Source organism: Rhinichthys klamathensis, unplaced genomic scaffold (genome assembly GCF_029890125.1).
Source record: "Rhinichthys klamathensis goyatoka isolate OS25496 unplaced genomic scaffold, OSU_Roscu_1.1 h1tg000505l_1, whole genome shotgun sequence".
NCBI lineage: Eukaryota > Metazoa > Chordata > Actinopteri > Cypriniformes > Leuciscidae > Rhinichthys > Rhinichthys klamathensis.
The window spans coordinates 242,224-253,762 of record NW_026606986.1 but is presented as its reverse complement, the minus strand read 5'-3'; the positions used below and the strand labels follow the sequence as shown (position 1 = coordinate 253,762).

At 41.4% G+C, this 11,539-nt stretch overlaps 2 protein-coding genes and 1 long non-coding RNA gene across 3 annotated transcripts; all 3 read left to right on the top strand.

The window, feature by feature from the left end:
* Nucleotides 1-418: 418 nt before the first annotated feature.
* Nucleotides 419-2,469, top strand: LOC130072802 (piggyBac transposable element-derived protein 4-like). Its single transcript, XM_056238067.1, has 3 exons — nucleotides 419-563; nucleotides 652-1,788; nucleotides 2,462-2,469. The coding sequence occupies exons 1-3, from the start codon at nucleotides 419-421 to the stop codon at nucleotides 2,467-2,469; spliced, it is 1,290 nt and encodes a 429-aa protein (XP_056094042.1).
* Nucleotides 2,470-3,841: 1,372 nt separating this feature from the next.
* On the top strand, nucleotides 3,842-5,864 carry LOC130072771 (uncharacterized). The gene is made up of 3 exons (XR_008804165.1): nucleotides 3,842-3,896; nucleotides 5,441-5,606; nucleotides 5,754-5,864. It is a non-coding gene; the product is annotated as an uncharacterized LOC130072771 (long non-coding RNA).
* Nucleotides 5,865-6,256: 392 nt separating this feature from the next.
* Nucleotides 6,257-10,736, top strand: LOC130072801 (uncharacterized). Its single transcript, XM_056238066.1, has 12 exons — nucleotides 6,257-7,283; nucleotides 7,380-7,519; nucleotides 7,779-7,983; nucleotides 8,065-8,169; nucleotides 8,320-8,513; nucleotides 8,620-8,761; nucleotides 8,858-9,655; nucleotides 9,760-9,860; nucleotides 9,940-10,059; nucleotides 10,145-10,192; nucleotides 10,297-10,380; nucleotides 10,464-10,736. The coding sequence occupies exons 1-12, from the start codon at nucleotides 6,350-6,352 to the stop codon at nucleotides 10,734-10,736; spliced, it is 3,144 nt and encodes a 1,047-aa protein (XP_056094041.1). The 5' UTR covers nucleotides 6,257-6,349.
* Nucleotides 10,737-11,539: the final 803 nt, after the last annotated feature.

The following is an 11,539-nucleotide window of genomic DNA, read 5'->3' as shown; positions in this document are numbered from 1 at the left end:
TGTGTGTGTGTGTGTGTGTGTGTGTCTGTCTGTCTGTCTGTGTGTGTGTGTGGCTGTGTGAACAAGCATTTCATTGCCAACGACTTCTTCACTGTAATTGTTGTGCATATGTGCCAATGAGCATTTTGTACTTTGATGTACAATCTTTAATCTTTTTACATGTGTCTTGACGTACAGAGATGATGAGCAGCCTGGTTCATCTACCACTCCGACAACAAGCAGACAGAGGCCTACACAGAGAGGGGGTGGAAGGAAGAGTCAAACCAGATCAAGATCTCCAGCAAAGTCAGGACAGCCACACCACAGCTCTGAGCCCTGGAAAACCGAGAGTGATCCTGATACTGCCCCACAAACCAGTAGGTTCATGCCCCGCAGAACACCAGGAGCCCAGGTGAATATGCATTCAGTACAATCGCCAATGGACCTGTTCCAGCTGTACTTTGCCAGGGATACCATGAAGACACTCTGCAAAAACACCAACAAGCAGGCAGCAAAAAAACAGGAAATGGGGAATAAGTACAAATGGACTGATGTTGAAGTTGAGGAACTATACAAATACCTAGGTCTCCTCATGTACACATCATTGGTGTCACTGCCAAGTCTCCAGGACTACTGGAGAAAAAAACCACTTCATGTCTGTGCCGTTTCCAGCCACTGTCATGACAAGAGACCGATTCAGGGCGTTATCTTGGAACATCCACCTCAGTGATCCAGAGGAGGATGTCAGAAATGACCAGAAGAAGGGAACACCACAGCATGACAAGCTGTTCAGAATCCAACCACTGATGGATGACATTCGGAATGTCTGCAAGGCTCATTACCACCCAAGGAAGGAACTGGCAGTCGATGAGAGAATGGTGGCAACCAAAGCAAAAACTGGCATGACCCAATATATGAAGGACAAACCAACAAAATGGGGGATCAAGCTGTTTGTGTTGGCAGAGTCAAGTAATGGCTACACACTCAACTTCAATCTGTATGTGGGCAAGTCACACACACCAAGCATGCATGGACTGTCGTATGATGCTGTCATGGACCTCATTCAGCCATCACATCTTGGGACAGGATACCATATTTCTATGGACAACTTCTACACAAGCCCCAAACTGTTCCTTGGTTTAGCTAACATTAACTTTGGAGCCTGTGGTACCTACAGGGACAACAGGAAAGGGTGTCCTAGTAAAAGAGCAAATGCCCTCAACAAAAAATCCAAGAGAGGCACCATAAGATGGATCAGAGAGGGCCCCCTGGTCTTTGTGAAGTGGATGGACACACGGGAGGTGTCGCTGTGCTCCACAATCCATCCAGCATTTTCTGGTAAGGCTGTCCAGAGGAGAGTGAAGGGTGGAGATGGACACTGGGCAGTAAAAGACATTCCCTGCCCTACCCCCATCATTGCCTACAACAAGAACATGGGAGGGGTTGACCTGTCAGACCAGCTTCTCCAGTATTACTCGACCCATCGCAGAACTGCTCGCTGGTACCGTACACTGTTTCTGCACTTTGTGGACATCGCTACAACAAATGCCTACATCCTACACTGTGAGATAAGCCACACACAACAGGTTCAGCACATGACACACAAGAACTTCCTGGAAGAACTGGTGTCCCAGCTGTGTGGAGTGGACAAGACAGGAGTTGCCATCCAGAGGAGCACCGACCATGTTCCTGTTGCCATTGGCGTGGCTACAGATGTCAAAGAGAAAGCCACACAAGGCCGCAGGATCTGCCATCGTTGCCAGCAAGTGGAGAAGAAAAGAAACCTCACACCATGGAAATGCAAGGCCTGTGATGTAGCCCTGTGTCTCATTGTTGACAGAAACTGTTTTGAGGAGTGGCACAGATCAAAAAAACAAAAAACAAAAAAACACCTGATATTTGTTGTAAATAGTAGTATTTATAGTTTGATTTTGTGTTCATTCACCTTTTTTATAGTATATTTGCACTATTTAGGAACCCATCTTACTCAATGAATGAAAGCCCTGTAATCTAGCTGTCTGTGTAATTGTACATGAATTGTTTTGAGTTTCTAAGCAAAAAAGAAAAGAAAAAAAACGTCAATTGCCACACCTGCTTTTTGCTGTATATAGTTTGATTTTATCTCAAAAAAGGTAAAATTATGTTGTATTTGCACTATTTGGGAACCCTCATACTCTGGGAATGCAAGGCCTTAAATATAGCTCTCTGTATAATTGTGTGCATAAACTGTTTTAAAAAGTGGCAAAGGTAAAAAGAAAAAAGAAAGCCTATGGCTACACCCGCTTTTTTTTTTAACTATTTTTTTTTTTTGTATATAGCTTGATTATATCTGAATTGTACCTGTATATGTTGATATGTACAACTTGTGTTTACATTATAAACCTTTTAAAATGCTTCATTGAGCATGTTTGTCTTTTTTGTGGTAAAAAAGCTATAATTTTTTTATTCGGATTTTGTGTTTTTTGTGTGATTTTGGGTCCAGTATGTTGATACAGTACAGCAAAGTGAAAAACTAATTGTCTGGTCATATAGGTGATGTTGTGCTGAAAAAAAATTATACCAAACAATGGTAAGGTAAATATTTTTTTATGTCGCAAAATAAAAAAAATAAAAACTACTCAAAAACAGCCAAAATATCCCAAGACTCCGAACAATTTTAAAAGAGGTAGGTTTCTTAAAAGTCTTGCAGACATTTTCAAATCTCTCTGTCAATGTTTTCTTTTCTGAATGTACACAACTGGATGTTGTGACAGGATATCTGTTCTGAGACGGTACTGTTCTGGTGTTTTCGCTTTAAAGTCAATCAATAGATACCCGAAAGGGGTGCTGGTAGCATTTTCATAACACTAAAGTATTTTGTGTTCCTGGGGTACATCTGCCGCGCTAAGACATTAATTTGGGTATTGTCTCTAGGGTTTTTAAACAATACCAAATAATTAGTGTTCAAACTGATAGTCCTACTGGATTTACCTTGAAAAAATAAGTTTTGTACGATATATATTGCACTCAAGCTTCTATGGTGCACATAGTTGGTAAACAAACGTTCAACTTCTGAATTGCTGCTAGCATCTTTCATAATATCATCCAATATCACAAAATTGGTCTTGTTGGTGGGAAACAAGCGATCATCATTCAGAGTCTGCGGTATACCTTCAATAAATGTAATATCATACAGTTTCAACAATTCATCATACATAGGTTGCCAGCAGTCATAAATGTACACAATGTTTTCAATTTTTTTAGAAATTACACTTTTAGCATTTTCCAACAACTTTTTTACAAAAAATGTTTTTCCTGAGCTAGAAGGACCGCTTAACACACATTAAAAAGGATGTTGTAATCTGAAATCAAAACCATCCGGGTCTACCACACCCCGGTGCCCAAAAACGTTGTCAGTAGCCATATGGTAGCGTAGTTAGGTCGGGTAGCAGTACACGCTTGTTGTATACGACTTTAAATTTTTTCACAACTGACTTGTTGTGCAATGTGAACTGCTTTTTGTTCCTCACTATACTGTCGGTGTACGCGAGAATGTGATTACTGTCACCCCGCCCCCTCACATATTGATCGACAAGCCCAATTAATGTGTCTAACCTAATGGTCTCGGAGTTTACAGCATTCAGTGTGATGCCTTTGGCCTTCATACAGACCTTACCCTTAGCAGTTCTGTACCCGTAACTTTTCGGACCACTTGCCGAAAATTCGAGGAGGGTCCAGCTGCGGCTTGGGCGTTCCCCTAATGACACAAGAAAGCCCATCGGGCGTTCCTGACAGCGTTTCATCGTCCAATCACGAAGAGTTTCGCAAGGCACACTGGGTATGATGTCATTTCCCTTTCTGTATGGGCAATTTTACCTCGTGGTAATTTTCCCGGGAGAAGTAGTAGTCAAGCGGTCATTCGATGAGAGATTATGTCAGTAAGTAGGCTATTGTTTATTTCTACAACATTGACTGGGAAGTATTCTCATTTATGTCACTGATATAGCTGTCGTGTCGTCTTAATCTTATATGGTATCCGAATCCGATATTAATAATCACGGCAATGGTTCGGTAGCCGCTAATGTCATGCTATCTCGTCTTAGCCATAGCTAATTGTAATATCTTGAGGGTTCGAATAAGGCACTGAAACCGGTGGTTGAAATAACTCAATAGCTTTTACTGGAAACTGCCAGAGAATAGCCGCATACACACACACACAACTCCGCAGCTCACGCAACGTATACTGTTTGTAGCTAGAAGCTAGAGTTTGCAGCGAAGACTAAGTTAACATTAGCACAGTAACGTTACATTGTTAAGTTGGATGTTAACGTGTTAGCTAGATACTAAGCATTTCTATAGATACTAAGAGGCATGAAGTAGCGGCCACCTACGCTGCTTCGTTATGGTGACAGATAACTTTGGTGGGCGCGTTGCCTCGTTTTGGTGGTAGGTAACGTTATCTTTGTCTAAAATAGTCTTTTACAGATATAGCATAGAAACGGTGGTCAAACTGTACACAAAAAGCCTTTAAACACACTCAATCTCACCTGGCAAAACACCATTGATGTTATACAATGGGAAGAATAAACTTAGTGGTAATAGTAATGTTGTTGAGACAACAAAGTTTTATATTTTGAGTAAAGACCTTAATAAATCAATCCCAAAATTCGAATAGTGCGTTATGTTGTTAAAATAACTGCTTTCAGTTTGTTTAACTGTAAAAGTGATGCAAAACCAATGCTTATTCAGGTGCGCAAATTTGTGTAAAATATATTTTTTTTCTGAATATAGAGTTGCTTGGACCTAAAAGATTTCCACGCAGGTATTTTTCACATTTGTAATCCAGGATAAATGCTAATCCAATTCAACCCTGATAATAAATTCATTTAAAATTCATAGTTTTTCATCTCAACTTTAAAGGGTGTGTGTTGTTACTGGATTCTAGAATATATTTTATGTGGGTATTGGTTTTAGTAACAGAATATATTCAGATGCAAAAGCTAAGTGCTATTTAAATTTTCTAATAGAATTATAATTTTTATCAAGCTTGTATACAAGTTCAGTAATTTCACTTAAATGGCAATTAATAATTTTCATTGCCATTTAAGTGAAATTACTGTATTTTATCAAATTTATTTCAATATATGAAATGTATTATCAGGTTTGAATTTAATATTGTTAACGTGTTAGCTAAGAGGCATGATGTAGCGGCCACGCTGCTTCTTTTTGGTGACCGATAACATTGGTGGGCACGCTTTGTTTTGGGAGCATTTTGGTGATGGTAAGTAACATTATTCTACAGGTACATATTTAATAAACGCACATTGTTTACTAACTTCGTTTTCACATAGTTTTTTAACAGAGTTTTAAGTTTCTCACCTGAAGATTTCTTGGATTCAATCAGGTAGTAGCTAGTGCTAGGAGGGGGAGAAAAGTAAGTTGAGCTTGGTTAATGTTCTCCATCTATATCTCTTATCTATAGCTACATCTGTCAATTCTGCAGAGCAGTCAGAAGCCCCAGCCCACAAGGTGTTCTGAGCAAGGATGCCAATTTCTCCACTGCCCCTTTTGCCCACTTTATAAGGGTGACTACTCAAAAGTGGAAACACATTTACAGTCCCATATGAAAACAGTGGTACAGCATGGAGGTATGTTTACTGATTCATTGGCTGATTCATTGGTTTAAATTAATAACCTTTGTTTTGATATGAAGAAGGTGAGGACACTAACCGTGGTCAAGAAGGCACTTGTGTTTGGACCAGTTATTAAAGCCTGCTTTGTTTTTTACCTTTCAGAGTTTGTGATGTATACCTGCAAATGGGGCTGCAGAAAGGAGTCCCACTACCACTGCTGTGCTTGTATTCAAATTTTTCAAAGAAAAAAAAAACTGCTTAGACACCTCAGCACATGCCACCGTCAGCCAGCAGAAGGCCAACCCCACCCTCAGCCAGCAGAAAGCCAACCCCACCCTCAGCCAGCAGAAAGCCAACCCCATCCTCAGCCAGCAGAAAGCCAACCCCATCCTCAGCCAGCAGAAAGCCAACCCCACCCTCAGCCAGCAGAAAGCCAACCCCACCCTCAGCCAGCAGAAGGCCAACCCCACCCTCAGCCAGCAGAAGGCCAACCCCACCCTCAGCCAGCAGAAGGCCAACCCCATCCTCAGCCAGTAGAAAGCCAACCCCACCTTCAGCCAGCAGAAGGCCAACCACACCCTCAGCCAGCAGAAGGCCCACTGAACTCTATGGAGGCCATGGTAGAAGCCCGGCTTCACCCTGTGGAGGCCATGGTAGACCATCAACCAAAAAAAACAGTTGGCCTACGTTCGAGGGTCAGAAAGGTTAAGTGCACAAAGTGTGAATTAGTGCTAAATAAAAAAAATTTAAAGCAGCATATGAGACGACGCCACTCAACTGTCAAGGAGGACATTACAGCCGACCGTCATCTGGCATGTCAGCCAATAGAGATTGAAAGGGGAATATTTGCTGTTGTAAAGTCCTTCAGCAGCAATAGTGCACCCATCCATGTACAGAAGCGGACGTGGGGGACAAGCCATCAAATTCGTTGTGAGCTGGATGCCTGTGTGCGCAACACTGAGGTGATGCATAGGAGTGGGTTTATATCCTTTGATTGTGCCCATCTGCAGTCCCTGCAATACTGCCCACCACCCCTCAGCCCTCAGATAGAACTAAGGGAGGATGTTCTGAGGGACATTGTCAGTAGCAGGTGGTTCAGCGAGGAGCGGAAGAGGGCATGTCTTCTGAAAAAAACGGCGGCAAACACTGAAGGGATCCCCTTCAGTGTTGATGTTGAGGTGGGAAGCTCTTCCTCAAGAAAATATGTTTCCATTTATGAGGCAAATCTGTCTTACTATAACAAGTTTGGCAGAGTGATGGTCATGTTTGACACAGCAAATAACACGTGGCATTGCCATTGTGTTAAAGCCAAACAGGCCTGTGTCCACAAGGCCATTGCGAAATGGCACTTTTTCCAGACAAGAAAGGAGCTCTTCACGGGAGATGAGAGCGAGGATACTCAAGATAGTCAGGGCTCTGAAGACGAGGTGGAAACTGTCACCTCAAGTGATTTTCAGTATCCCCCTCGAGATCAGGATTTGGGGAGAATTGTTAGGTACATTCACAACAAGAAAAGGCTTCCTGCAGACTTGCCTGCAAATGTGTATGGGTTGACAAGTGAGTCAGACGTGCCTAAACATCTGATGCCCAAAGAGTGTGTTTGTCCTGAATGTCCTGGTGATCTTCCCCTTGGTGAACCCCTGATCATCAGCAAATCAGCAAAAATCATTACTGTCAAGGGAATCATCGAGGGTCTGTGTCACATTTGAACTAAAATTGACAGTTATTCTTCCTTTTCCAAGTTGTATATACCACTAAATGCTCTAATGATCTACTTATGCATTTCAGGTGTGACAACTTATGGGAAAAAATGCAGTAGATGTGGAATGATGGTGCGATACCAGGAATGGGAGGATGGCTTACATAACTTTAATGACAAAGTCATTCTAACCCTCCATTTTTGCCTGTATCTTCGGAACTGCCTCCAGGTCAAATGTTAAATTCAATACGTGAAATTTATGTGATTTATGAATATTATGTGACCATACTGCATGTTAAATGCGTAACTCTGATATTACATATCTTTATGCACAGTAGGCCATTAATTAAGCAATTAGAACTCAGGTGCAGGATGAGGCTTCTTAGCTGACAGTCATGACATTAGGCCATTAAATACATAATTGGAACTTTCCCAGTTGCACACTTGCATGGAATTACATTTTCTAATTTATTATTGTTTTATTCCAGACTCACACAGCTCTGGGTCGAGCCATCGAGACATGGGAGCTGACGTCGGGACAGCAGTACCCAAACAAAAATAGCCTAATACATGGATACCTACATTTTGAAGCACTGACAGACCACGATTATAACTTCTCCTGTGTCCGCTGTGGACATCACCCTCCTGTGGTGGTCATGGATCTCCACAAGAGCTGTGTCTTCAGCTTGGCAGGTACAATACAGGTTTTATTTGTATGGTGAACCCCTCCAGGTGGTCTAACTACAGTATATTGATATTTTTATTTTATTTTAGTCAGTGAACTAGAGGATCCACCAGATGGATTTGATGGGGAGGTGGACATTGATGAGTTCTGGGACTCTCTATGTTTAGAGAGGATTGCACGTGGTTTTGTTCCAAGTAAGTGACTTTTTAAATATATTGTTTGTTTATAATGTTTCCCAGAGAGATATAATTCCTTTGTTACCTTTTTTCCCCTGTCTTTCTCACTCCACTTTAAGAATTACAAAGTTAATTTCTAACCATCAATGCAGACTATTTTTCTATCAGGTGATAAACAAAATCCTTTTGCCGTTAAACCTACGTACCACCACTGGGCCCCGTGGATTGGACCTCACACCCGCAAATCCAACAAGGTGCTCAATACAGAGCATGAAAAGGTCCACACAACAAGGCACCCAAAAGAACAGACAGAGATTGACGTAACAGAGGACAGGCTATTGGATGAAGTATCCAATTTGAAGGTAAACGGGTCTTTGTGTTTTTTTTGTTTTGTTTATTCTATAGAATCAATATAGCTAGTATAAATGTGTTTACAGTGTACACCTTTATTTTGGTAATCTATTACAGGTCCATGCCATCCGAAAGCTCTGCAGGGAGTGCGGAATTGATTCCCAAGGTTCCAAAATGGAATTAGTTCTAAGGCTGAGAGAAGAAATGAAAACCCGAAGCAAATTTGATAAAATCTTTCAAAAGGTTTGGGGAGCATCTGGTAAGTAAAAAAAATGTCCCAACAATGTGGATCTTTTCTCATTGGGTTTACTGGTGGCAATTTAGTTTGACTTCCTTGAACACTTGTTCTCCTCAGGTGGCTGGGCTGTTGTTATGTGCCCCTGTGGACAGGTTGTCTCGCTGAAATTTAACATTAGGGCAGAAAGTCCTAGGGACTTTACTGATTTATTGTTATCTTGGAAACACATGCCCAACATATGCATATATGACTTTGCAAGAGGTCTGGCAGTGCATGCTAACCTTAGAGAGCCTGAGACGATACCTTTCAGCCCTCATGAGGGTAGGTTGTTGGACCCCAGCCATGAAAACTTGCAGTACGCATCCAATGGTGGTATGGTTAATTTACCATGGCTTAACACTAGGAAAAATGTGCCGGACCCGGGAGGACATCCATTGACTGGGTCAGCAGACCACTATTGTCTCTATGACACATTCCATGAGGGAAACACTAAAGACCCGAAAGATATCCTCCGGAGGATAAAGATGGTACCTGAACTGGCAGGGAGAATTAACAGCCAGGTTGCAGAACAACTCTTCTCAACCATGAAAAAAAACAACTATTACATGAACATGCTCTCGCCATCTGCTCATGTTTTCATGATGCGTAATGTTATTCACAATTACAATCAGCGGAAGAACAAGAAGATCAAGGAGGAATTAAAGAAGCTTGTGACTCCTGAAATTCAGCTGTGTCTCAATGAGCATGGTCAGGCAGAATTCTGTGCCTCTCAGCCAACAGGGCTTAGCCCCGACCCAGTTGTTGCTGCCTACTCTCAACCAGTAGAGCTTAGCCCAGATCCAGTTGTTGCCGCCTCCTCTCAGCCAGCAGAAATGGGGTTTTGCTCAGACCCAGATCTTTCACCACCCTCTAAACGTAAGGAAATCTTCTATATTGTATGCATTGTATTAGTGATTGTGTATATTTATCCAATAACACATTTCCTCTGATTTTTGTCTCATCTCTTTATTTTGATTTAGGTTCAAGGTTACAGTCGCTCTCCTCAGCTGTTGACCGTACTACTCCCAACTTTACAGTTGCTGATTGGAAACGAGAACCAAACGCAAGACTCATTGAATTAGTAAGTTTGAGATTAGTTTTTGTGAATTAGACATTTTAAATATGCATGCATTCATAATGTTCTGTATATTTCCCCATAGCTGGACTATGTACTGGATATTAAGGGTGACCCTAAGGAGGAAATTGTTCAAGCCAACAACTCGATCCTCACAAGGTCTGACTTTTGGACTCTGGGCCTAGAACGAGATGTTGAAGCAACGGTAAATCTGAACCAAGTGTTTAACTGTATTTCCTATGGTGTGAGCTTATTAATTGTCTTACTAATTAATCATAGTTTTTTTTTAGATTGCAAATTGTTGTTTCAACATTATCGTCAAGGCTGCAAATGCACATGTAAGTTACATTTATTACATTTAACATAATCTGTGTATTCATGTTTCCTGACTGTATACTTTTGTTGCCTACACAAAGTGTTATGCATCTGTTTTCAAATAAAGGGCATTGCAACCGTGGCTGTGGATGCCTATGTGGTAGTCACCTGGCTTCCTCCATATGAGGCTTCTCCAATTGCTAAAATGATTGTGAGTAGTAATGTAACAGAACTTGTACCTCAGCTTTAACCTCATGTTCAAGTTCCTCTTTGAACTCTTTTTATTTTCCTCAGTGTGACTTTGCATCCAAAGACGTGGTGCTTCTCCCTGCCTGGCAGCCTGGGCACTGGACATTGTGTGTGAGTAAACCCACTCTGACTTGGCTTTTTTTCTATCTGAAATACTGTGCTGTTATTATTGAATCCTCATTCATGCTTTGTTGGTACATTTCATGCGGTACTCATACGGAGGCCCGGTCGCGCGGGCACTCTCTCTGCGGAACCAGGCGAAAGTATACCGTCTCAAAACTAAGTGCTGTCTTGCTCTCTCTTCCTCGCACATATTAATCAAAATAAATCGACACGATGGTTAGGTCGGAAGACTAAAGTGTCATGTGGAGCATTCAGAGATTACCCGCTGGGTGTGAATTGTGCTGAAATACCTTGCCTTATTTTCTCTGAAAAGCGTTCCGCACATTCAGCTGACATAAACCACACTTTAAATAAACGGAAAAAAAACTATCCAGTGATAAAATGTTTTGTGATGACACAAATCTTGTGGGATGTCCTAACCGCCGGGATAATCACACAAACGCGCACACGTCCGATAATGACACGTCCAATTCGCAAACTAATGACTCCCGTGAACCAATTTGTTTTAATGAATGGTTAAAACAACTGATCTTTCCAACACTGAACTCACGAGACGTCTGAATCGGAGTATAACTAATCGATAACCCTTTACAATAAGGTTTCATTTATTACATAAATTACATAAAGTACAGTTTTCTTACTCAAGTGTAAGCTTTAAAAAAAATAAAACCACTTGGGTTTTTTCCCCAAAAAAGCATATGACTACTTTTTTCCACACAGTGCTATCAGGAATCAATAAGAGAATCGTTAAAGAATCGGATCGATAAGTAGAATCGTCAGTGGCATTGATATTGATAAAATCTTATCAATTCCCATCCCTACTCACAACTCACCCCTGCTCAAGTTCAAACGCACAAATTACCAACGACTTCAACTCGTGCAACCAAAATAACCCACTCTGTTGTCTATTTCATTTCTAAAGACATGCGCCCGCTCAGTGTGGTTAAAAACGAAGGTTTCCGTTATATGGTGCAAATGCAAACAATGGAAATTTGCTC

Coding starts and splice junctions, on each gene's coding strand:
- LOC130072802 (XM_056238067.1), top strand. CDS start 419: ATGGACCTGTTCCAGCTGTACTTTGCCAGGGATACCATGAAGACACTC. Junction 564..651: donor GGAACTATACAAATACCTAG/GTCTCCTCATGT, acceptor TGCCGTTTCCAG/CCACTGTCATGACAAGAGAC.
- LOC130072801 (XM_056238066.1), top strand. CDS start 6,350: ATGAGACGACGCCACTCAACTGTCAAGGAGGACATTACAGCCGACCGT. Junction 8,170..8,319: donor TGCACGTGGTTTTGTTCCAA/GTAAGTGACTTT, acceptor TTTTTCTATCAG/GTGATAAACAAAATCCTTTT. Junction 10,060..10,144: donor AACGAGATGTTGAAGCAACG/GTAAATCTGAAC, acceptor GTTTTTTTTTAG/ATTGCAAATTGTTGTTTCAA.